This window comes from Pagrus pagrus (genome assembly GCF_965226575.1).
Source record: "Pagrus pagrus genome assembly, chromosome: 4".
Lineage (NCBI taxonomy): Eukaryota > Metazoa > Chordata > Actinopteri > Spariformes > Sparidae > Pagrus > Pagrus pagrus.
In genome coordinates this window covers 9,355,450-9,381,581 of record NC_140188.1, presented here as the reverse complement: position 1 = coordinate 9,381,581, position 26,132 = coordinate 9,355,450, and the positions used below count along the sequence as shown (strand labels likewise).

General features: G+C 42.2%; 4 protein-coding genes across 5 annotated transcripts; 2 read left to right on the top strand and 2 right to left on the bottom strand.

The window, feature by feature from the left end:
* Positions 1–1,096: 1,096 nt before the first annotated feature.
* Positions 1,097–8,088, top strand: rab34a (RAB34, member RAS oncogene family a). 2 transcript variants are annotated; one of them, XM_084351505.1, is made up of 11 exons: positions 1,097–1,314; positions 3,033–3,139; positions 3,220–3,311; positions 3,406–3,471; positions 4,681–4,782; positions 4,866–4,930; positions 5,013–5,064; positions 5,150–5,231; positions 6,182–6,272; positions 7,253–7,360; positions 7,448–8,088. In XM_084351505.1, exons 2-11 carry the CDS (start codon positions 3,065–3,067, stop codon positions 7,513–7,515), a joined length of 801 nt encoding a protein of 266 aa, XP_084207631.1. In that variant the 5' UTR covers positions 1,097–1,314; positions 3,033–3,064; the 3' UTR covers positions 7,516–8,088. The 2 variants fall into 2 exon arrangements, with proteins under 2 accessions (XP_084207631.1, XP_084207630.1); XM_084351504.1 differs by having other exon boundaries at positions 3,403–3,471.
* A 162-nt stretch (positions 8,089–8,250) lies between these two features.
* LOC311256429 (adenine phosphoribosyltransferase) lies at positions 8,251–10,492 on the bottom strand. The gene is made up of 5 exons (XM_084351510.1): positions 10,285–10,492; positions 9,986–10,079; positions 9,538–9,684; positions 8,656–8,751; positions 8,251–8,580 (listed from the first exon to the last, which is right to left on the bottom strand). Exons 1-5 carry the CDS (start codon positions 10,405–10,407, stop codon positions 8,438–8,440), a joined length of 603 nt encoding a protein of 200 aa, XP_084207636.1. The 5' UTR covers positions 10,408–10,492; the 3' UTR covers positions 8,251–8,437.
* Positions 10,493–14,996: 4,504 nt separating this feature from the next.
* proca1 (protein interacting with cyclin A1) lies at positions 14,997–18,644 on the top strand. The gene is made up of 4 exons (XM_084350996.1): positions 14,997–15,695; positions 15,775–15,907; positions 16,540–16,674; positions 16,786–18,644. The coding sequence occupies exons 1-4, from the start codon at positions 15,197–15,199 to the stop codon at positions 18,437–18,439; spliced, it is 2,421 nt and encodes an 806-aa protein (XP_084207122.1). The 5' UTR covers positions 14,997–15,196; the 3' UTR covers positions 18,440–18,644.
* A 4,382-nt stretch (positions 18,645–23,026) lies between these two features.
* On the bottom strand, positions 23,027–26,069 carry LOC311255861 (dehydrogenase/reductase SDR family member 11-like). The gene is made up of 7 exons (XM_084350514.1): positions 25,800–26,069; positions 24,911–25,120; positions 24,027–24,121; positions 23,707–23,836; positions 23,503–23,595; positions 23,326–23,391; positions 23,027–23,229 (listed from the first exon to the last, which is right to left on the bottom strand). The coding sequence occupies exons 1-7, from the start codon at positions 25,929–25,931 to the stop codon at positions 23,188–23,190; spliced, it is 768 nt and encodes a 255-aa protein (XP_084206640.1). The 5' UTR covers positions 25,932–26,069; the 3' UTR covers positions 23,027–23,187.
* Between the last annotated feature and the right edge of the window lie 63 nt (positions 26,070–26,132).

The following is a 26,132-nucleotide window of genomic DNA, read 5'->3' as shown; positions in this document are numbered from 1 at the left end:
TTATTTGTTTTGTTTTGTTGTTTTGTTTTGCATCTTTACAACACAGTAGATGTGGCCCGACATTAAGTTTCAGTTTTGGCCCTCCAAGGGAAAAAATTTGGGCACTAAGGGGTCATGAGGTGATTAATGGGAGAGGAGAGAAGGAACAACTGCTTTGTGACGTTTTGGATAATTTGATTGAATCTTCAGACGGTTATCAAAATAAAGATGCTGAAAAGTTTGAAGGGAAAACTTCTCTTTGGAGGAACAACTTACAGAGTCACGGCCCGTCCGGTTTCCCCAGTGGGATCTTATTTCAGAAAAACTTTGAATGGAGAGCGACAAATAATTTCTTGATCCTGTTTGAATTGAGTAACCCAGATTCATGAAGCCTTGTGACAGACACTCAGTGGTACATATAGTCATAGATGTGGGTGTAGGTCTGAGAGCTGAGGTCATGATTAGTGGTGTTTTACTCACCTGAGAGGTGTTTTAATGTTCTTACACCACCGAGTATCAGGTCGTCCAGTAAAACACCACCTGTGATATTTCATTTCCACCAACGTCTCCAAAAAGTGAACACAATAAAGTTTGTAAATGCAGAATTTGTGGTTATAGTCCTTTAATCTTCAATAATGCATTGTTAAAATCTTAATCTGAAAGGCAGTGGACACAGATTTACTGTGTTTTATAACCAGATAGAGATCAGCCAGCAGAGGCCTCGAGCGCCCTCTACAGCCCACTTATTTAACCAAGAACAGGAAACACAAAAATAACACAAAAAAGTTACAGTATTTACTTTTTTTCACCTTTTATTGCACAAATATTAACATATTCACCAAAGATCCATGAAAAAGCATGAACATATAACTCACATTATGAAGTTATGTGGAAGGAAAATACATATTTTTGCAGATTTTAATGACATTTTCCTTAATTTTTATCTCAGTCTCACCTTTATCTTAACTCCTATAGATAGATAGATAGATAGATAGATAGACAGACGGACAGATAGACAGATAGATAGATTGGTTGTTTTTATTCCCTGTTGTTCCTCATTTCCTCCAGCAGGGGACCCAGCAGAGAAAATGTGGGAGGACATGAGGGGGAAAAAAACCCGGAGGTCTGAGTCAGCAGCGGCTCCTCCAGTCTGCTGCTCCCCCTCCAACTTCCGTGGATCGTCTTGAAGCTCTGATCTCCACAAACTCAACGCTTCAACACTCAGCTGGCAGCCTGGATGGGTTTAACACACAGTGAGGAGTTTGTTTCAGGAGGAAAAACCCGCCGCAGCAGAGCAGAGAGGAGAGGAGAGGAGTGGAGGAGCAGCCTGTCTCGGTGAGGTGTCCTCCCCCTCTCTACACAGTTTTACGCTGCTTTAAAAACTTTAATGCGTGTTCGTATCTTCTCCGCCGACACGTGAAGGAGGTTTTCCTGCTGTTTTGAATGGAAAAAGTGTGTTTTTATAAAGTCGCCTGGTTTCATTTTGACGGCAGACTTCTTCTTTTACGAGGAGCTTTTGATGAACAATAGGATTAAAACAGATCAGCTCTCATTACTCTAATTACTCTGATTACTCTGATTACAGTTGTCCTGCTCGGACACTATGTGGTCATGGAGCTACACAATGGATAACTCCGTGTTTGACTTGGCTCTGCGCCTCGCAGCAGCTGTAACAGCCTGTGTCCTGTGACTGACAGGAGGCTGGAGATGTTGGAGGTTCAGGCTGGGACAGTAAAGTAAAGCAGGAGATGTCAGAGGAGGAGAGCACGAGCCGGTTTATCACACAGATAATAGATCAGTTTGTTTGACTGAAAGTAGTTTGTCAGGTTTATTTGGGCTGTTTGGAGCAAATATTGTATATAAAAGTGAGTGAACAGTCTCAGTTTAGTTCACTGGCATTACATTTAACATGTGTTGGAGTTAAAGTTTTGTGTTTCATGTCTTATTTCATCTTCATCGTTCATGTGTGTGTATGTATGCACGGCAAAAGGAGCAGTGCAAAGAATAAGTAGCCACAAAATATAGTTTTCTGTTTGTCTTGTCCCCCAGAATGAAGGTAGTTTCTCCCCAACACACAAACTTTGGGAATAAGGTCAATTTCTTTTAATATTTGTGTAGTTTGGTTGCAATATTTATTGACAGCACAGAGAGGACGACATACATCGATCCTTACTGTTATTATTATGAATTATTTATTTAGTTTGATATCAGACACTTGAATGTTTTTAGTCAAGTTGTATCATAATCAGCTCTTTCAGTGGTTACCTCTCATTTTCCAATCGAGTACACTGCTCTCCATAATGACGTTGGTTAGAGGCCCATCAGACTTCGGTGCTCATGAGGTCTGTGACTTGATGACTTGGGCTTGTTAATTGCAGCGAGACGACATCAAAACATAAACACAATAAAAATAGAAGATAATTGACAACAGAGCTGCAGCTGATTATGATTTTCATTACAGTTTTCCTGGAATCGAAGGTGATGAGTCTGTTTTGTTCAACCAACAGTTCAAAACCAAAATGTATTCATCCTACTGTCATATTTACTATCAAAGAAGTCAAAGAAAACCAGTAATTAGTCACATTTGAGCAGCTGAACCAGTGAAAATAGCTGCAGGTTAATTTTCTATCCATCAGTCGCTGTTGCGGCTTTATATACTGTATAAATGTACATGTTACATTACATTAATGTCTATATATTCAGTATATAGATGTACCAAAAGATCCAGAGGATGGTCAGTAGAGCTCCAGCTAATGATTGTCAGTCATCAATCAACGTATGGACTGTTCTTTCCATTAGTCAAGTGTTTATTTATGTGTAAAATGAGGCCAGAATAAAGTCTTTGAATGTCGTGTTTAAGGCTGAAAACAATAGTTTCTTGTTTCACTAATTCTCTAGTTGCTGTTCTCAAACTGTGTGGATTTGCTTCTTTTATGTCACTGTGAATTTTATATCTTTGGAGGCACCAGGCCTGAAGATTGGGCGTAATAATCATTCGCAAACAACTTTCAGGCGTCAGATTGTTAATGTTTGATGTCCTTCTCTCACCACAGGTCTCTCTGCTGAACATTTACCCTGAAGCTTCATGTCTGTGCGAGTTTCAGCCATGAGTGTTCTTCCTCCTGTCCGACGGGACCGCGTCATCGCTCAGCTCCCTCAGGTAAAATCATACGGCGCTGTTACAGCCTGCAGCCGTCTCATCCATAAACATCCTCACACGTCCTTCTTCTTCTCTTGCAGTATTTCAGGAAAGAGGCAGCTCAGCACACTAAAGAGGATTTCAACAACAAAGTGAAGACTGCCTGCCAGGAGCAGCGAACCGGCACCGTGGGGTGAGAACAGGAAGCCAGACGAGCCTGGAGCCGCTGTTTGTTGTGCTGCTTATTTACTGGTTGCTTCTTCTTCTTCTTTTGTTCCTCTCAGCAGATTTAAAATCTCTAAGGTGATTGTTGTGGGTGACCTGGCTGTGGGGAAAACCTGTCTGATTAATAGGTAAGCTCCAACACAGTCGCTTAATGTTTGAGAACAGGGGGAGGTGAACTTCTGGGAAACACATGACCTCATGGACCTCCTGCAGCGAAGCACTGCTTGTTTTTGTGTTTTCCTTTATTTGAAAGTGTGGAAATGTTAAATCTGGGTCTGGATTCAGATTTACATTTAATTACATACAGTTATTGAGTACAAATACACAAGTACTGTACTTACTTAACTTTATTTTAACTCTGTGCTGCTTAGTGCTTCATTTCAGAGTGACACATTGTACTTTTTAACTCCAGTACATTTCTAATACAGTAGTTCACTCTACATTTACCTGACGGCTTTACTTTACAGATGAACTTTATCTATACAGCACATATCTATACAGATATGCAGCCAAACAGCAAAGACAACAAAGGGAAAAAGTTGACACAATGAATTGAACAAGACAATAACATATTAAAAAAGTTATAAAATGGAGGCAATGATTAATAAAAATGTATTTAATATAACATGGTTTTGTACAATATGGAACTCTGCTATAAATTTAATTATCCAACAATAATTTAACTAGTTAAAATATGCTCCACCTGCACCAAATGTATCATTGAAATACTGCTCACATCTTAAACTATAAGTATCATTATTCCTTTAATAAAACTCTGTTATATTATATATGACTTCAGTGAAATCTGGACTTGGGATGCATGTGACAAAGCTTTTTTCATTCAAATAGATTCACAAGTTCATGATAAACTAAGGCCCTGTTTTTTAAAACAAAGCTTTTCTTTCGATGCGTTTTGGCCTTCTGAACACATGTCAACGTTTTCAGCCATCTCTAAAATGTCTGTGTTCATCCCCGTACATTGGTGTTGATAGAATTTCATTCATGGCACTAAAAGCTTTAGAAATTACTTTTAAAACAGTCAAAGGGCAGCGTATTTTTCCTGCAGTGTCACTGTTACTCTGAATAATACACTTACCAAGAAATAGTCCCTGAAATACTGCACATTTTTCTGTAATTTGGGTGAACCAACCCCCAAATTGCAGCATCCACACAGCTGAATGGTCGTTTCTAAGATATCTCGACACACAAATTGTCTCAGAAATGAAGTCGCCTTCATTTAGTCTAATTACTGTCGAGCAGTTACAGCCCCGGCTACAGTGATATACATCGTACCCGTCTATTTCCTGGATTTTCTGAAGAAACTTTTGTGTTTTCAGATTTTGCAAAGATGCTTTCGATAAGAACTACAAGGCAACGATCGGTGTGGATTTCGAGATGGAGCGGTTCGAGGTGCTGGGAGTCCCCTTCAGCCTGCAGTTGTAAGTCTTTATCATTATACGTGAAACTTGAACTGAGTCGGTCTGATGTGACGGCGCTCATCATCAGCCTCTCTGTGTTACAGGTGGGACACTGCAGGACAAGAGAGGTTCAAGTGCATCGCTTCTACGTACTACAGAGGAGCCCAGGGTGAGAGATCCTCGTGTTTAAGAGCAGAAAGCCACATAGAAATGTACTAAAGTTAAAGTAAAATGTTTTCTCTTCTTCCCAGTTGTGATCATTGCGTTTGATGTGACTGACATTGCCTCTTTGGGCCATGTGAGGTAAGCTTATTTTTCCTGAACATTGCGTTTTGCAGTTTCCGTCCCGGCTGTCAGACCTAATAAAGTGGTCTCTTTGTGTCTGCAGGCAGTGGCTGGAAGACGCCTTGAAGGAGAACGACCCCACCGCTGTTCAGCTGTTCCTCGTGGGCACAAAGAAAGACCTGAGCGTACGTCTCCACGCTGTTTAAAGAGGACGTGCCCGTGAACATTTCTGTGTCTTTTTTACTGGAGTCAAATGTCAGTTGTCTGGGTCGGTGCCAGCAGCACAAAGCGTTCATGTGCTGGGTCAGACCTCAGGAATGTAGTCTCCCCGTCCTCCTCTAGACTCCAGCGCAGCTCAGAGCGGCTGAACTGATGGACATGCAGACATTTCTGAGGCGTTACTGACTGTATTTACTCTACTCTACTTCTTAGTGATGGGAAGTCAGAAGCAGATTTGTTTGCTGAGGTTACCTGGATACTTTTCTTTAAATCTAGAAGTTTGTAATTTTTCTTTAAAAATTGGAAATATTTCTCTTCTTTAACTTCCTTGATCTTTTTGTTTCAATGATTAAAAAGTATTTTTGGACTTTTCTCATTCTAATTTCCAACAATAACAATTTGAAAGGAAACTTTTCAAAAACACAAACGGATCATTTCCCATTAAACAAGAAAACAACTATCAGATTGATGTGTTATTAAAGGCGCAGTCTGTAGTTTTTGGAGAGAAATTTTAATCGGAAGAGAAAGATCTTCATAGACTGATTTATTTATGCCTAAACAAACTAAATAAACAAGCTCTCTTTGTTTTCATGACTGAATCAACAAACTGACCTTAAAGGACAACACAGTTTCATCCTGTTTTACTTTGTTTATATGTGGCGGACCCTGCCACCTTTCTAGCTTCAAACAGCGTTCTGGGACCTTATTTTCCTCTGAGAACAGCTTGTTTATTCAGTTATAGAAAAAATAAAGATTTCTGAGTTTGTATTATTACTTCGTTAATATTGTAAATATTAAAATACAATGTGCCCCTTTTTAAAATTACAATAAGTTGACGGTGTATAGATGCTTTTTGTGTTTAACCTGATAACATTATTAAGTATATCTGTCTTGTCTCCTCTGGTCTCCCCGACAGTCTCCTGCTCAGTATTCTCAGATCGAGCAAGATGCCATCAAACTAGCACAGGAGATCAGTGCAGAGTATTGGGCTGTGTCCTCGCTGACAGGTGAGTGTTTGGAGTTAAATACAGGAAAATGGCCTGAAATGGTTTGAAATGTATGAGTTTGAGGGAGGTGGGGGCAGAAAAGGAGAGGGCTTTTATGATTTACTGAAAAAAAGATCCAATATAAGCGTCTCTTCTGTGTGCAGCAAGCTTTATTTTCTGGTTGCTAGTCGGACCGATATGTCTGTTTTGAGAAACAACAGCTGTGGTCAGTAAATATTAAACATGATCTCGCTGAAGAGCAAACGGTTCCCTTCAGTTTCTTAGAAAGTCACATTCGTTTTTATCAGAGGGCGATGTTACACGGCTCACAGTTGGAGCACATGAGTCAAAATGAAACTCTCCGGTCCAGGCTAAATCTCCAGTACAAAGTGGTTCGAGCTCTGTCACTCAATATCGAGGTCCTTGATTTAATAAAAGCTTGTGAACAAACATTTTTGGAGAGAGAAGCTCTGACGCCTGGGGTGTATGTTGGCAACAAACATGAAATCTGTCAGTAGCACAAACAACTGGTAAAGGCCTCAAGAAGACTGATTTTTATATCTGCCTCTTAAATTTATTTACTTAGTTGAATTCAGCAACTATGGTGTTTTTTTTTGTTAACGACTGCAACATGGAAGCTTTGAAATGCTCTGATTCACACCTCTGACTGGTTTCTTCTTCGTGGCGTCAACAACTGAGGCTCACGTGTTGCAGTGTTCAGAGCCGTCTGCCGCCAGGGTTTCTCAGAAACAAAGTTGAAGTCATCGTAACTGGTGGTCCTGACTTAAATCCATCTGAGTTGTTGAGTTTTCAATGAGTTGTTGTCATTGTTCCATCAACATTTTAGTCTTTAAATCAGGGATGAGTTAAAAGACGTGGGAGGCGGTTTGGTGTTTTTTTCTAAGTCAAGCGGAGGATCGAAAGCTACGTCAAACATCTGTTGTCGGTTAATTTTTCATTTAATTAATTTCATACTGATCTTCATCTCTTCCCCGCTGTAGGAGAAAACGTGAAAGAGTTTTTCTTCCGGGTTGCATCGCTGGCATTCGAGACCAACGTGCTTGCCGAGCTGGAGAAAAGTGGATCGAGGCAGATCGGGGACGTCGTCAGTGAGTGTCTGAACGACCTCTCTGTAATCATAGAAACCATCTAGCCGGGTGCACGGTTTAACACCCAGCTGATCTTTTTTGTTTCAGGAATTAACAGCACTTCAAACAACGCGTACGCTTCGTCGAAGAAGAAACAGCCGAACTGCTGTCAGTGAGGACGGAGGCTGGAGCTTAAAGTGGAAAAAGACCGAGGCTGCTCTCCAGCTCATGGGAGGGATTCTCTGTGGTCGGAGCCGGAGGAGGGACGCTGGAGGTTGACTTCCTGAAATGCTTGATTTCAGTTTTTCCTGGCCTAGCAAGAGTTTTCCTCTGTGGGATGTGGATACTTGTGGTTTAAACTCGTCTGGAGCTGCAGGGTGACACAGCAATTACACATAAAAATGACTCTTCTGGTACTGCAGAGACGCCAAAGTATGACTGAGGATGTTTTTGACATGATGTGTGCGTGGAGGCTTACTTTACTTAGGGCTTGAGTCAGTTATTCCGTCTTGCTGCTGTAGTTACGATTCTTCTTCACAATAATACTCAATAAAAATCTGCTGTTTTTATATCGTAGGTCAAAGGTTTTACACCCTTTTATGAGACATTTCATGCAGTAAATCATAAGAAAAAAAGGAAGGTTGAGGGAAGTGAAAGGTGAATGTTTTCTTATCTCGTTAATCATCTTACGACCCCTGGGATTTATCTCGTGACCCCCACGTGGGGCCCCGACCTCCAGTTTGGGAACCAGTGTTGTATCTTCAGTGCTTCATGGGTACTTTTTGACTGAACTTGTCTCATCATTCTTATATCATAAGTGGAAAGTGTGTATGAATATTTTATCCTTTATTTTCTTTGAAATGTACCATGATGTGTTTTACACGCAATAAAAATATTAAAAAGAGAAAACAGCGTTTTGAAAATAACAAGCATTTATTTATTTAAAATGAGTTTTGCAAGAATAAAACTACAAAATACAAAATGTCTATGCAGATAAATCTATTTGTTGACCATCTCAGCGTTAGAAAATATCACTATTTCTCTTTTATTCTTTCCCGAAGTTGCAAAAAAAATCTTTTCCTTTCTTTTCCGTCTCCTTCAGTTGTTGAAGGCGTTGAAGGACTCCAGATACTTCTGGTCGATTTGGCTCTGCAGCTCTTTGGGGATGCAGTGAGAGAATTTGTAATTTTCTTTAATCCACTTTCCTCCTTCCGTGTTCTCGATGGCCACAGCTGCGACGCCTGCAGGAAACAGAGCAACATTCACATTTAACGTGTCGAGGATCATCGAATTAATGTGCTCCGACCGCAACTGACCCACAACGGTGGCTCCCAGGCTCTCCACCAGCTGGATGGCAGCCTTCATGGTGCCTCCAGTCTCTATCCATTGGTCCACTATCAGCACCCTCGTACCTGCAGGAAGGAAACACGTCATCATGTCAGCTTACATTTGAAATAAATACTCAGACCTTTCGTAATCATTTTTAACCACAATTCAGACTTATTTTGACAAGTCATGTTTTTCTTACTCAAACATGGCAGGTATATAAGATAAGTAGATCATATGTTGTCCCGGGCAGATGAAGGTTTGAGTGGGAATATGATTATTTGAGTAAAACTACATTTTACCAACAGTTGAGCAAAGTGTAAAGCAAAAACACAGTATCAGGTTTAGTGGTTGGTTTTAAGGTTAACGACATCAGAAATGTTGAACTTCTGAAAGACGTTTAAAGATTTGATAAATGAGATAAAATGTTTGGGTAAATTAAGACCTCACAAACTCACATTTAAAACTATTTAAAGGCCTGATATCTGATATGACGTTGAAGATACTTCTCCAACTCTTAGAGCAACATCTACTGGAGCTTTACTCCACATTAACACTAGAGGGCGCTCTGCTGCAGGGAATAAATGGACAGAAAGAGAGGAAACCTGTGGTTTGAATCCTGCATGCATTGCATGTATAACACTGCACATGGGCCCAGCCAATTAAGGGAACTTAAGATCTGAGTACTATTTTTACGTCTGCTTTTGGCCCGTGTTTTGGCCGTCCAAGGGAAAATGTTTGGGCAACGCCGATGTAAGTAATCACTGACTGAACCTGAGTTTAGCTTTTCGCAGGGAAACAACAGGAGGATGTGTCTTCTCAAGAGAAATAACTGACAGTGTTAAAGGGTAAAAAATCAAAAGGAGATTAACCTGGTTGCAGCACGTCCAGTCTTACTTCCATCATCTTTTCTCTGCCTGTGTAGTCGCTGTAGTTTTGGGTTTGGGTTGCGACACACAGGTGTCCTGCTTTACGGACAGCCAGGAAACCTTTTCCCAGGGTGGTGGCCACGGACGCACCTGAAACAAAACATCAAACATCCATCCACACTGACAACATTTCACAGTCATCGCACCTGTGTCATCCGGTTTGAACTTTATGAATGTATGTTAGCAAAGTGTTCATTTCAAGAGCCACGAGGCAGAGTTTAGATGAGCCAAAATATCTAAATTTAGTATGTTATGCAGAGGGGTTAGGTTTCCTGACCAGTGCTCTGGTAGTAACTGCCTCTTAAAATAACATTAGTGAGAGAAACCCAGTGTGACTGGTCTGAACCTACGATTTGTTTTGAAAATAACATGTTTTGATTTGTTTTCTCACCAAGAATGAATCCCATTGCATCTATCCCGGCAACCAGGTCGATGGTGTCGTCGTGGAATGGACTGAGAAGATCTCGGACACAGTCTGCAAGAGCCTGAAACAACAGCAAAGACGGTGCATGCACAAGTGCGTCAACGTCTGCATACAAAACACACACTCACACACACACAGCTTGTTTTTTTCTGCTATGAACGAGTTGCCCATTGTGTTCAGTGAGAGTGAAGTCAGTAGAGACAGACATCGACAGCTCAACAACGTGTTAAGGAACCAGAACTAATCCTTTTTCTTTCGCATCGTACCTGTGAGTTGCAGTAGAGTCTGGACGGGTCCAGCCAGGCAAACGGTGGACCTTTAATGTTGGGCGCCATCAGAGAAAGATACCATCCTTTATGTCTGTCTACAGGATTGGTGAACACGTCCATTTTCCCAGACAAAAGTTGCGCTTTTGGAGGGAGAAACTTGGGTGAATGAGGTGGACTGTGAATGAGAGAGAGAGAGTCGCACGTATCAGGTTCTGGAGGGGTGACTGGTGGGCGGGAGGTGGCTGGACCTCGTTGCTTATTTTATCTGCAGTTGTTGTGGGATTTCTAATTTAAAAACAAAGACGACTAACGATTCGATGACCAATCTCAACCAGGTTCTGATCAAGTTCTTCATGACTCAAAGTTTAGATTATGCATTTTCTGAAAAGGAGTTAAGTCTACTGATGTTTTCATCTTTTTTCACTGCTGTTTTTATCCTCCAGCACCTTCTGGTTCAAATCCTGCACACGCTACATCACTGCCGACTGTCGTCCAAGTCAAGCATAGCCCCAGTGTGTCTTAGTTCCTTGAATGCATTTTCTTGCATTCCAGGAACTCATTACTTTCCATTCACGTCACTACAGCGCAAGAATGTGCTGTGAACTTGCAGTTTTAAAGGAAAAGTTCACCCAAAAAAGAACATTTTGTCATCTTCTACGAGCTGATGGTGCTTCAGCTAAGTGGCTACAGTAAAGATGTCAGCTTAATTTGGGATCTCCGGGCTTCTGGAGACTGATCACACCAGACAAGCAGTATGGAGCCACTTTATGATTGTTTTTTTAATGTTTTAAAACAAGTCCCCATCTGCTTCAGTTGTTTAGGAGAACGCTGCAACACTGTTTTGCCGCTAAGCTCCAGAAATGTTTTGCGGACGATGAAACTTCACCTGACTTTCCATCAGTGTGACGGTGAGCAGATAAAGACTGAATTATTATTTTGAGGTGAACTTATCCTTTAACACACAACAGGTCCTTTTGACAAAGATAAAACACTGACATAAATTGACAAGGATGGCATAATTTCACTTTTACTGCCACAATGAATCAACGAGATAAATATTCTTGTGATTTGTGTAGAAAATACTGCACGTGTGTCTTTAAGTGACTGATACTCTTGATACCACCTGTCAGGCCCTGAATGCTATTTGGGACACATAACCTTGTATATGGACATGGGCAAGGACTTATTTCTGAGCGAGCTGGTTAAGGTTGTTTTTCTTGTTTCTTATGTTACCACCCCTCCGTCTTATTCTTGGCTTGGAGCCACAGAAGGTCAAGAGTGCTGATGCATGAACTACAGGCGTGTGTGTGTAAGTTTAGCTTGTGTGAATGTATAAAAGCAAACCACAAGAAGGCGTTTGGTGCCCTCAGCAAGAGCATTTCATGTTGATGGTAGAGGCGTCCACTTGCAAAAAAGCTTGCTAGTAAGTGTTTAAATGCAGAATATGTCATTTCTGCAGTTCAGAGCCGGCTGCTCCAGAGGACAGAGTCAGTTGCAGAGCCAGACCCTCTGGAGGAATAAACACTGGAGCCGTTTACCAACGTGAGGAGAGCTCAGAGATTACTTTTTAACTTTCAGATTTATCTTTACTCCTGTTTATCCACCTGACTGCAGCAGCGATGAGTGACCTCCATTGTCGGGCGTAACATTGACTCCTGACTGGAGCTGGAGGAGAAATGTCCTTTACCTCATGAACGTAACGATATAGAGAGGACAGAGGAAAAAAAAAAGTCTCTGGTGAGTGCTGAGCTCAGTGAGAGTTGACCTGAATTCAAACACAAGGTAATGTTTTAAAGTTTTATTCACATGATGTTTCTGCACATTCGCCTCCTTCCCCCCTCACTCTCTGACTCTCCCCCAGAAGTTATAGCGACAGTAAAATTACGTATTTCTCTGAGTTTTAAACATTGCTGGAAACATTTGGGATAATGTCAGTACACACCTCAACACATCACATTAAGTCCATTTGGATTGTGCTCAACAGACTCTCAGGTGATGAAACGTAGATCTTGCAGATGCATCTGCGCAGACTGAGTATCAACACTGGACCGGAGAAGCTGCGACTGACGATCCTCTGGAAATTCCTCAGGTTGTTTTTCTAAAAGCGGCTCTGAGCGGTGGTCTTCAGGCGTTTGCCTTCAGGTGTTTGGAATCAGCAGAGGATCGGTGTCTAAACAAGCTCAGGTTGCGATTCTTCTTCACCGCTGGAGGAATAAAATCCATCACCTCGCTGTATCCACAGTATATTTCCCAGCTCTCAGACTGGAAAGGTCATTTCAGTTATTAAATAAACTGAGCTGAAATTTCAGCCCAGTTTTGTGCAACAGAGTTCAAGCTGAGTGTTCACCTTCCTCCCTACAGTAACTGCACTTTCCCACGCTTTTGTCTTGAACCACATGAACTTACAGTGCGTCCAACACATGAATGCTCAGATGCATCACCAGGACAAGGAAGTATCTGAGTACTGTACTTAAGAACAATTTGAAGTACTTGTACTTTACTTGAGCATTCACATTTTTGGCTACTGCTCAACAACATTTCACATGTAAATATTTCACTTTTGTTTAGTTTTGTTGCAAAAGCAAAACTCAGGTGAGCTTAACTGTTCCCAGGTGACCTCGTGCCCGGTGGCAGACAAACCACTGGTGATCTATTTCCATTAAACACTAAATGACTGAATAAACTGACTTTTTTCTTGTGTTGTCGTTACTTGCGACTCTGAGGGGAAACAGGAGCGGTGCAAACAACCAAAAGTGGTGCAAAAAACTCAGAAAACACCAGGGGGAGGGTTATCTGTCACCACTTTACGTACAATTTTCAATGCAGGACTTGCAGCTCTGATACTTCTTCCACTGCTGCAAATCACCGCTGAGTTTTTTAACTCAACTCAGTCATTTCTTTATTGTTATGATCACCACAAATTAAACCCCCTTTTCCTCCAGCACGCTGATGTAGTGCCACAAATCTCAGAATACTGCAACCAAAACTATCTGAAAAATAGATATTTATCATCTTTTTCAATGATTTGGGTCGACTGACGTACTGACCTACTACATTCAGGCTCTGATAGAGGAATACATTTTACTCAATGCATGTTCAATATATGTACTTGTAGCACATTTAGTACAATTTAACCAAATGTTTATTGATGTTTGCAAGAATCCTTCAGCATCTGTAAACTCGGACACTGACTCCTCAGCTCCTCCAGGGGTCACTGTTCTGCAGCTGACCTGTCAAATAAAAGGATTCTTACCTACTGGGGAACTATAAAGCATATATATTTCATCAAGTGTCACCTTTCTGTTAGCTGAGTCCATCTCTTTCCTGTTGAACAGCAGGATTATTAGCTTCAGTTTGCTCCAAATCCCTCCGGCAGTGAGTGACCACGTTGATTCATGAGAAACTTTCTTTTTTTTTCTCTCTCCCACCCTCAAGATTCGGTCGAATGTTGCCTCTGGTGATTTTACATCATTTCTCTCCGCCTTCCAACAATCCGATTTCAGTGCCTTGAGTAGGCTGGATCTCCGCCTCTAGAGCTCCCTGTAAGACCAGCCATGTGACAAAACATGGGCTGATTAGAAACCCAACCTGACAAGAGGTTTTTCTTTTCTTTGGGAACGCTCCCTTGTTCACAGACGCAGAGGCTTTGCAGTGCTTAAGGCGAGTCCATACAGGCCAGAAAGGCACTGATCAGACACAGGTGCACAAAAGTTTTCCTGTACTGCAGCTGCAGATACATTAATGACTGAATGAATGCATGTTTTTATTTGTGTGTCATGCACATATGTCCAGTGTACATGAGTTTACTAAATAAAGAAACACAATTTAGGCCAAAAAATGTTCACAATAAAATTTCCAGACGTTCAGATCTGCAAAAAATGTAATATAAAAGTGGAAAAATCAGAAAAATAAAAAAATTTGTAATCTATCTTTTCTTCTCTCTCATAATTTTATTGAGTATTAACTATGTTATTTATATTATAGGGACAAAACAAACATAATTGGAGGCATCTGACTGACAGGGAATCATTGTGTCTTCATGTCATAAATTGTAGACCCCAAGGACAGATTATCACATTTTAACATTACGGAATCTCATAAGCGATTTATAGTTTTTACTGAAAAACGAACAAAAAAAGATGGAAGGGGGTTTTTAAAATGCAAAAACTACAAGTGACAATGTGAAGCACTTATGTTGGATTAATTCGGCCCCCATGTTGCCACACTGTCTATCGATCCCTCCATTTTTTGAGTGGGTTTTGTCTGAATCAAACCAACCGCCCGGTCAGTGGGGCTTGCGTGCGACAGCACCAACCTTTCTCCACATTCCACAATGAAGAGTTTTGTCCCTACATTGTGATTTAGGTCATCACCAATTCAGTGGCTGTTTTGTGGCATTTGAAAGATGTCCAATCTCCTGGGCTGGTACAATCACCCCATGCCTGTTACCATGGAAAGCGGGCCGAGCTGGAACCTCCTCCATGCGTGTTCCCAAAGTAAATCTCCACTTTCTGGGCGCTGAGCTGAGCTGAGGGGGTTGGGAGGTAACTCGCGGTCATCTCTCACTGCAGTGAAGGATGCTGGAGGTTCATGCTCCACACACCCACAAATTAACCCCCTCCTCTCCTCTCCTCTCCTCTCCTCCTGCACGAGGTTACATACCGGTGGGTAATATCTACTCTCAGTGTTTCAGCGCTGTGCCACCATGTAACATGTAAAGATACTCTACCCAGGCTGGAAATCTAAAGAGGTTAATCCAGCTGACTCCTCCCAGCGTTGCCGTTCACCGTATTAATAATCACACCACTTGAGCTTCGCCTTAAAAGTGGGAGGGCTGCTCGAGAGCGCCGGAAAACCGCGAGGAGCTGTCTCCGATACGCGTGGTGCTGAAAGTGCCACTCGCCGCATCATGTGGTCGGTCATCTTTGTCTTTCTGTCTTATCTGGACAGAAACTTTGTCAAGGGCGACTTCTTGAGCCGAGCTCTGGACGCAGAGAAGGAGAGCAAAGAGATGTTCTCCATGCTCAACGGCACCTTTTGCGCAAAGATGTCCACCGTCAGGGAGAGTTTCCTCTACCAGGTGTCGGACGGAGCCGAGGCGGTGCGCTCCGTCGTCAGCCCCGCCGGGAAGCTCGTCAACTGCTCCGTCATTGTGAACCAGATGCAGGTGAAATCCTTCATGCACGAGTGCAGGCTGGGACTGAAGGAGCGGAGAGCCGGGCGGCAGCTGGAGACGCGTTTTACGCGCATGGATGAAGCCAAAGTGATGTGCCGGGAGTTTAAAGAGAGGTCGCAGAGGGAGGACAGCGGCGACTCTGGGGTTTTAAAACGGGCAAAGAGAGGCTTCACGTATCCCGGGACCCTGTGGTGTGGAGCTGGAAACATGGCTGATAATTACAACCAGCTGGGTAGGTTATAAGACTTCGATACTTTACGCAAATTAGGTGAATTATGTGCCAAATATCTAGTGTGACCTCCATGTTGCAGGAGAGTTTGCAGACACCGACAGCTGCTGCCGGACCCACGACCACTGCCCTCATGTCATCCACGCCTTCTCCTCCAAATACGGCTACACCAACTTCAAGTGGCACCCCATCTGCAGCTGTGACTGTGATGTTACGTGAGTTAAAGCTTTCCTATGTTGGTGCACATTAAACCTCACCTCCGTGTAGGAGACAAAGTGGTTTCTTTAAGTAGCTTCATTCACTGTTGACTCCTTTAAAATGTCCAGATGTGAAGTGAACTGCATGCAGACAGAGTTTTGAATAGTGTAAGTGGAACAATGAAAACACATATCAGCATAAAACAAACTGCAATGAGGCCACATTTTGAATTTTTGCGTTTTGCACCATCAACTTTTGACTTAAAGGTCCTGTTTGTAAGAAAAGTTGATTTTTGAGTTTTAACTCCTCAATTCCTGACACTTTGTGGGGGCGACCGTCGAGTTGAGACTCAAAAATCTTTTTTTTTTTTTTACAATAGTACCTTTGAAACCCATAATTAATCTATTAAAAATGAAATCATTGCATCAGAATCCACTCAAGACTAAATAAAATCAAGCTTTTAAGTCATTTTGATGAATGTTAGCATACAAATATTCTTACCAGATCACTCCCCCCCAATTATAATGAGACTGCATTCATTAGAGGTCTCACTGTAAAGTTAATGAGTTGTTTTAATAAACAGCTTCTACAACTACAAAAGCACTGTAGATATCTTTCAAATGCATTACATCCCTTTTTCTCTCTGCAGGTTGAGAGCTTGTCTGAGGACCGTCAACGACACGTCCTCCAGGATCGTCGGTCAGGCGTTCTTCAATGTCCTCGGTGTGCCTTGCTTCGACATTGTCTATGAAGAACAGTGCTCAGAGCGGCACTGGTACGGCATGTAAGTATCAGCGTACTCTGTTGTAAAACTGTTAAGTAGATTTGCAACATACTGAGCTTGTAATACTCTCTGACAACACACACAACCCCTCCTCCGCTTGCTCTTTCACAGGTGTAAACGATACGAGCAGCTCCCCATCGCCGTGCTGAGAGACGCCGTCCCGTATGACTTTGGTGGTATTGACGTCATCGATAAGCTGCCACTGCCTTCCTCCAAGAAAAGCGAAGAAGAAGCAGAGGGTACAACACAATCCACGGTGTCAGGCCCCGGAGAGCCATCGCTCGGAAACGTTGTCACCGCTGCTGAGGACTTCATCAAAGTCCTTGCTACCGTCTCCACCTCCCAGAGCTCCACCACCGACTCCGAAAAAGGTGAGACGCAAAGCTCAGAGAAGAAGAAGAGGAAGAAGAAGAAGAAAATGACCAAAAAGCAGAAAGGGAAGGGAAAGGGAAGGAAGAGAAAGCAGAAAGCAGAGGCAGGTGTTAAAGTTGAGGAAGGAGGAGCTGCAGTTTCGACCTCGGGCAGCAAGGCAGAAGAAGTGAAGGCTCTGAGTAACTTCATCAGCGAGTCACACAAACACGACCAGTCGAGTAGAGACACGAACAGAGTCGTCGACAGCGAATATGAGCTGGGAGGAAAAGATGAGCCCTCGAATGAAGTCATGAAAGATGAGCCAGCGATGGACAAGGAGGCTGTTTCCATCACGTCTCCTGCGACAGTCCAGGAGAAACCAGCACGGGAAATGACTGTTTCTACATCAACGAGCACAACAACTGTTGGTCCACAAAAAGCAAAAACCAAAAGGCTAAAAAAGAGGGGGAAAAAGAAAAGCAAGACACCTGCTCTTCCTTCTTCTGAACAGCTAGTAATGACCACAACTGACACTTCTGTCCCCGCCATCGTTACAAAAACCCCGGCCGCACAGCCCGAGCAACAAAGCTTTGAGAGCGACACTGAAAGCCGACCTCTCGTCAGCCCTGCCAGGATGCCCATTGTAATCCCCAAAGTCAAAAGAAACAGGTCAAAGGAGCGAGGAGACAGAGAGGGGAGGAAAAAAAGGAAGAAAGACAGCTCGGCTTCTCCCATTGTGGTCGATCCCCAGGAAAATTCCACTCCGGACAATCTGAAAGTGATCCCTCCCACCGGGGCTCCCACCGTACCATCGGTGCCCACCACAGGACGGCAGCTTTCACACAGGCTGGACATTCATGGAGGGAAGAGGATCGTCCAAGTTTCGCCTCTGAACTCTTCCTTTAGTGTCCTGAAAAGGCAGAAGTCACGAGACAGAGGACTGAGGAGCAGGAGGAGGAACATATTTTCGCCTCTTTCGAACAGCTCTGAGCTTCCTGTTCGTCCAACTCCAGAGACGAGCGTTGAACTGAACCCTGCGACCACCGCCGTGATTAACAGGCCTACAGTAACAGAAACTCACAGTGAATGGAGGCTTTTTACCACCATCACATCCGCCCCTTCTGTCATTACAAAGAGACACAGGCAGACAATCAGACAGCAGAGAAAGCAAAGGAAGAAAGCCGTAGCTGCTGCCCTCGGCGAGGGCTTTTCTATCCTCACACAGACTGAACAAACACCCTTGACATTTACAACCTCACCGTCCAAAGTCGCCACTACTGAAGAGCTCAAGACCTCCATGACCACCTCAGCTGCTCCCGTCATGAGTCCGATTCAGTTATCTATTGAGAGAGCTAAGGCACAATTCAGCAGGAAGAAGAGGAGGAAAGCAATAATGTCTTCTAGACAACAGTGAGCCACGTGGTGCGGCCATAGCTACAAACAAAAAAGGCAATTTAGCTGGCTAGGCTAGCTGCTGTCAATCACATAACGTAATCTGTTCTGGCTCAGCATTTAAATCACAGAAATGGACAGAAGTCACATTTGATTGTAACGTGAGAATCATATTTTGTAATACTGTATCCTGCATGTCTGTAATAAAATTTCTGAATGATTGTGAACGTATCTGCCTCTTTATATTAGCGATCAAACAAACTAAATAACATGCTCGCATTTTAAAAAGAATAGACCATGTTTACACGGCAGCTATTTTCTCAGGATGGGAAGCCTGAATGCTGAGATAATGTTATGCTGCCGTGTTCACGGTTTCAAGCTGTATAAACAAAGGGAATCTGACAAATTGTTATCAATTCACTACTTGTCAGCCGATTTGCAACTGAGAAGGTGATGAATAGTGAAAATCTAGAGGGACAACGGGTCATTTATCAAGGTAAAACAACATGTTTGATAACTCATTAGCTAACGTTAGCATTCAACCACTTCCTAGCTAACGTTAACGTCCAGTGTGTTTCACTTTAAAGCTTTACACTTTAGTTTTTGCACATATTCAACAAACTATATTCAACATGTTGATAAGTGAGCTTTAGGAGTTCTGGTTGGTAGATTTTGTTACCTTTGGACCGAGCCAGGCTGGCTGTTTTCCTGTTTTCCTCAGCTAAGCTAATGGCTGCTGGCTTCGTATTTAACCTACCATTCAGACATGAGAGATGTAGGAATACTTTCATCTAATTCTCTGCAAAAAAAAGTGAATAACCGCATTTCCATACATGTAAAAAACATCCTCTAAATGTCTGAAATGACATGTCGTATATATCAGAGAAAGAGAGCGCTATCTAGCAAGCATAGACAGCCTGCCCTAGATGCATTAGATAGACAGGTTTACATAAACATTCCTGTCACCTCAGGTAGACATATTTAATCTAAAGGATAAAATTGAAAATCCAAATCTCAGAGGCTTAATAACACTAACCTGCTTAGCCTGGTTTTCATTTTTTCTTTCCATACTGCGTGCACAGAAAGCATGCCAAGACAATGCTGTGAGTTTATGTACTGTGCTCTTTTGTTCAGCGGGACTTTGGCCTTACTGCCCCCCCGGTGTGGTTTAAAGCAGGGTCACATTCTCCACAAAGATTAGGTGCTCACTTTGCACATTACTTCCACCTCTCATTCATGAGGGGGTTGTAACACCCAGTGCAGAGGCTGAAATCCTCCTGGTCAGCTGATTCTCACATGATTGCATAAGAGGATGAGTTTTAATGAGCGAGGTGTCCACGTTAGATCTCCGTCTCATCTTACGCGCATTTTGGCACGTCAAGGGGAGATTTCACTGTACAGCGTCGGATTATCTGCTGCCATGACACAGTGGGAATGAGGCAACAATGCAGACCTTCATGCTGCGGCTCAAGTCCCAAGATTTTTTGGAAGACACCCAGGCATTCAAAGGAGCTCGGCATTCAGACTCAATCATAAGCTGAAATGGCAGAGCGGCTAACACAGTTGGATCTGTGATAAGACTTTTTCGCTCACTAGGGAAAGAACAGTGGCAGAAATTTTCCGTTTCATTTGCATGTTTACGACCTCAGAGAATGTCTTGGGTTCATAAACGCAACCTCTGCATACAGACTAAAACTAGGGTTAGATCTGAAACCTTAAAGACCACGATGCTTTGCAAAAATACTGTCTGCCCAAATCTGATTTATACGACGATAAGAAATGATTAATGCACAGAGACAAACAGTGTCTACAGACAGAGGCCAGTTGATCGCAGTGCAAGTGGAGAATGAGTTTGGGGGCAAAAGAAACAAGCTGTGAATGCAAAGTTGACATTTTGAGTCATTAAAATATGACAAAATTTCAAACAGTTGCTTCTTTTTAAACATTACCATTTACTTGGTCTGGCCACTTGGTAAATCTAAGGCCAAAATTCACTCACTTTTATCTGTTTTTGGTCTTTTTTTTTTTAACCAAAACTGTTGACAGTGGCAACGAAAGACTGGTGATCCAAAATCACCTGTTTGGAACAGTTCAGGTAAACAGGTTCATCGGTTACAGGTGATAATATCATGAAAGGGGCGTCCTGGAAAGGCTCAGTCGCTCACAAACAAGGATGGACTGAGGTTCAACACTTTTTGGGAATCAAGCTTGAATTAAAAGCAGTTATTTATCTGCAGTTAGGATGAAGATGGGTTGAAGTCATCCGAAGTGCCTCAAATAACCTAATCTAATGGCCAATAGGCAGCGACTCCGCTGGTTTCAAAAAGAAGTCTGATTGTATGTAAGCTTATGAGAAAATGACCCTACTTCTTACTTGATGTATCACCTCATGAGTTTATAGTCTCAATCATCAGTTTCAAGTCTCAGCGTGATGTTCATTTTGTGAATTATTAATCATTTAGATTAAAATAGATGATAAAGCAGAGTTGCTTGAAGGCGTGTCCTCTGGTTCTCAATCAGATCTAATCATCCGGTGACCAACGTGATGCAACGTGAGGCTTCAAAACGGTCGTCCACAAACAAATGTGGTAACGCCACTTGGTTGAAGCAGAGTTTGGGTTTTGATGCCCTGTGGTTGATACATGAGCAGCTTGGTGTCACACTAAACCGAAAACAAATGTCGTTATAAGATGAAAGTGAGCTCTGCTGCAAAATTTGAACATTTCTGGGATGATAGGTGCAGCTGACGCCTCCCCCTCAGCGCATTGGCTGAATGCCCGCTGGTCAGGGGTCGTGTGAGTGCTTCGACCTCAGCTCGTTACTGCCGAGATGGCTTTGAAACATACGAGAGGTTGTTTTCTGGAGGCACACTAACACACAAAGGGATATACAATTCATGGTATGTGCGACAAGGAGATGACATCACAGTGTGTGGGGCTGCGGCACCCTATTAGGTGAAGAATCCAATAATCCGTTAAAATCACCAACACAGGAGAAAGTTTATTGATTTAGAGAAACTAACCTACGGTGGTTAAATTGGCTGGTGTAGCAGTGATGGATGAGGGAGAGGGATCTTGTGAAATAAAGAAACAGGGCCACAAAGTGCATCACAGTCATGAAAAGCCTTTGAATAGTTAAATCAAAGAGGAGCCACATTTTTTCCTCAAACAATAAGAACAAACCATGACAGTGAGGCTTCGATTAATTGCCTTTGAGATTACATAAAGGGCTCTGAGCGTCATCCTTAAACCACTTAACTCTCCCTGCTGACTGTGGGAACAATCCTGGGGATGTTTGACTTCAGATCATGTCATGACAAAACTTTTGCATTGCGAGACACTCATTTGCCTTTTTCCTGCTTCCGTTGCAGTTGTTGGCAGGTGACGCTGGCAAAGACTCGCACCCGTTTCTCTGACACACATTTTCTGTTTGGGTGCGAGTGGCCGTCCAGCTGGCCAAAAACACCGAGCCAAGCGCCTTGCCAACATTTTTGCATGTATTCAAACGTAGGCTCTTTGGAAGTGGATGTTCATTTACATCAGAAAGATGGTGGGCGGTGGTTGGCAGTCGCCGGCTAACCTTGGCGTTTTCCTCTGAACTGGAGGGTGAGCAGCTCTCTCCAGGCAGAAAGAGATAACAGGAGGTTTCTTATTCAGCAGGACCTCCTCTGTGGTCTGTCAGCAGCTGGTGAGTTTAAGGGAACAGCATGAACATATGACCTCCTCAACCTCTAGAAAAATATTGATTTCACGCTGCTGCAAATTTATAACACACAGAATATAAATAAATGTAACTCATTAATGGCCCAACATGAGATCAATAATATTCTGGAGGCTTGTAACGTTGTGCTTCTGACCTCTAGTGGGCAAAGCTTGAAGGAGTGTTGGTCATGTTGTGGAAATCCAGTTTAACTTCATCATCGTCTCGCTTTCTTTCTGGCACGTCAGCAAAGGGATCTAGTTTCAACCACCTCGTGTACCCACTCACAGGTCTGTGGTGTGAATGCATTTGATTCTGTTCGATCCAACTGTGTGGCTGACGAGCAGCACCAGTTTAATGTGTTTTTGTTTCACTAAACGAGATCAGGAAACTGATGCATCTTATACTTATACACTCAAGGAAGGAAAGTTTCTGCGAGTTTTGGCTCAAATCCCACTTTTTACACCTCACAGCGGTGGAGTGAGTCGTCAGATCTTTTAATTTAGTAAGAATACACCAGTACAAGTCATATTCCTGCATTCAAATGTTCCTACAAGTGCTCCGTCACAATCCTTGTTTCATCCAAGCAACAGTCAAAACCTATTATTAAAAATAAAATGAACTTATTGAAAAGAAGAAGCAGCAAACCCTCACATCTGTAAAGCTGGAACCATGAGATGGATGAAAAATAAATACCCTCAAGTGTTGTCACTCAGTGGCAAAGTGGCATTGTGGGTAATGTAGGCGCCAGGGTTTGAAAAAGGAAGAAGAATGTGTGGAATTAAAAAAAATGTTCACTTATTTATCTTGATGGTTTGTTTCTCCCGCTCCAGTTGTATTAGGTTCATGAAATTAAAAGGTGCACTACGTAGTTTTAAGGAAGAGAAAAATCTTTTTTAAATAAACAAACTCAAGTGCAACAAATTTTAGTCTTCAACCAGACATTTTATTCTGTATGTGCAAAATTACAGCACAAAGCTTAAAAAAGTAATTCCATGACATGATAAAGCAATTAATTTCACATGTGTAGTGAATCATTCAGATATATATAATCTGTCAAATGGTCCGATACTACGACACCTGCTCCACAGCTCGCATCAGAATGTCTCCAATCTGAAAGAAAAGACACGTGAAGGTCATTTCATTATGGTCAGACCACTGATGTCAACAGAAAAGGAGCACAGGTTGAAAAAAAATGAAATCACACACCTGCACATGTGGAGGGGCACTTAGGACGTATGTGACAGAGTTTGCAACATCTATTGCATCCAAAGGCTGTAAGAAAAGTGAAAAGTGATGTTATGTGCTGCTTATATGGTCCAGATACTTTTTCTTTCTAGTAATCATAACACGAATACTGCAGGGATGTAGGAATAATAGTTGTACCTTAAATTTGTTGTATACACCAGCAACTTTATCAGCATTGTCCTTGTAAAGCCGCGGAGCAAATTCTGTCTCCACCACTCCAGGAGAAATACTCTGCATCATGAAATATAAGAACACCTCATGAAACCCTGTGCAGCACTTGTCTTATGATGCTCAGGTAAACAGTTTATTTGTAAATGCAGTCGGACAGCGATGAAGTCTTACCGTGGCTCTGATGTGGGTGTTGGCCTCACGCAGCTCCTGCCTCAGGCCCTCCGTCAGGGCCGTCACTGCGTACTTGGTGGAGCTGTAGAAATGTACGTCAGCACTCGGAACGACGCGATGTCCGCTCATGCTGCAACAGATGATGTAAGAGTGATGGGAAACGTTACCAGCTCAGCTCTGGCATTTACCTACACGTACAGTTTATGATGATATCAGTCCCTAATACTTGTAACTGTCAGCTAGCTGGATATTTTGTAGTTTTTGGACCGTTGAACGACCAAAACAGGCACTCTGAAGACTGTACATGACCACGACTGTACCTGTTGATGTTTATGATGTGTCCATCGTCAACATTTCTTTCTTTCATCGACTGATACGCCTCACGTGTGCATATACACAATGCAAGAACGTTCACCTGCCAAAAAGACAAATTACAGCATTAATACCTGATAACTGAGATAACGAGCTGCAGTCTGACCCCAAAAACATGACGACAACTGGCAACAGAAGCAACAAAATCTCCCCAATATTTTACTGATATTTTTCTGAATATTTTTCTGAATATGTTATTTTGTTATTATTTTCTGATATTTTACTGTTATTTTTTTCTATATTTTCACTGTTAATTTTCTGTCATTTTATTATTGTTATTCAGATATTTTGCTTTTATTTTTCTGGTATTTTATTCATATTTTTTGGGATATGTCAAAATTATTTATCAGTTTTTAACTATTATTTTTCTGATATTTTATCATAATTTGAGAATATCTTATTTTTCTGATAATTAACTACTAATTTTCCAGTATTTTATTGATATATTTAGGATATTTTACTATTGTTTGATATTTAAATGATTTTTTCCCCTAATATTTTACCATTTATACCAATAATTACAGCAATAATGATACTTATATATGATATATATATATATATATATTATATATATATGAATATCTTCCTGGTATTTTACTAATATTTTTTGGATCTTTTATTGTTTGTTTTATTCCCAGATATTTATATTCAGCGACACAGAAATACAACAATCTGTCACAAACTTATTTCTTGTCTATCTTATATTCAAGTGTCCCATGCTGTAAGCTATACACAGCATGCACAATACCAGAACACTGACGTCAAACTAGAAGCCAAAATATTTGATCTTAAACACACATCTGATTATATTTCACAGACACTGAGCTCTTACATCCAGCATGTTCTTCCAGCCACTGGTTTTGCCATTTAACAGAGACTCTGGATGAGCCAGGCCGGCGTTGTTGATGCACACGTCCACACCTTTGTGCTGCTCTTTGATGGCGGCGAACATGGACAGGATCTCCTCCTCGTTGGTCAGGTCACACTTGTAGGGCACCAACAAGCCGCTGTGGCCGGCACTCTGACACTCAGCTGACAGTTTCTGACATCAAAACAAAAACAACATCAGCCATAACAGCCTTAGGGTCGACTTTGTGAGGCGGCTGTCATCGAAAATCGATGGACGCATCTCACTTCTTCACAGATTTAGACAGAATCACACCTCTGCTGCCTGTTTTCTTGTAAAGGCAGCAGGTGTTTTAATTTTATATAAATGATTCAACTTCTATGATGCAAAGTGTAAAGTCCTATCAAACACTGCAAAGACCTTGCCTACACCGACTGATGGATTATGTATTAACTGGAAAAACTGTCTGAGTCAGTCAGTCAAACTTATCAGCAAGGTTTGAGACGTAAGAGAAGTTTATGTGTTTATGTAAGTTAATAAAAAAGGAAAGAGGACAGCTCCTCATGTTTTGGTTCACTTACAAAGAGATCAACTGTATCTTCTCCAGGCAAATTTACACTGACACAGCTGAACCTCTGTGTGATGTAACTTTAGACATCAATAAACAGGAAGGCTTGTTGTGACTCAGCTATTTCTTTGTTTCGCAAACTTCAGTAAACTTTCTGTTGCTCGATTATTCACTAAAAACACTTTAACTAGTTATCAGTTACTTTCACTTGTATCTCAACTTATTGAGCACTTCTCTGGTAAAGTCACAATAGTTTGTAATTACAACCTGACTTATTGAATCCACACAAAACTGCAGAAGTCCCACCTGTATTTTTTCCACGTCCCTGGCACAGCCCACCACCTTCATGCCGTACCGGACCAGCTCCTTCGCTATGGCCGCCCCGATCCCGACCGAGGCTCCGGTCACCAGAGCCACTCTGCCCCTCCAGCGGTCCATCACAACACCGCTAACCTGCCACAGGTACGAGACCCTCACAGTACCGAGGAGAGACACAACGGAACTGGCTGCAGAGCTGACAAACCGATCCAACTGTCAGCTGCACCTGAACGCAGCACGGCGGATGTTATTCAGTTCCGCCTACGTCAGTTACGTCACTGTGGTGCGTTCACTGTAGTGTGTATTTCTCCCCTCCACTCA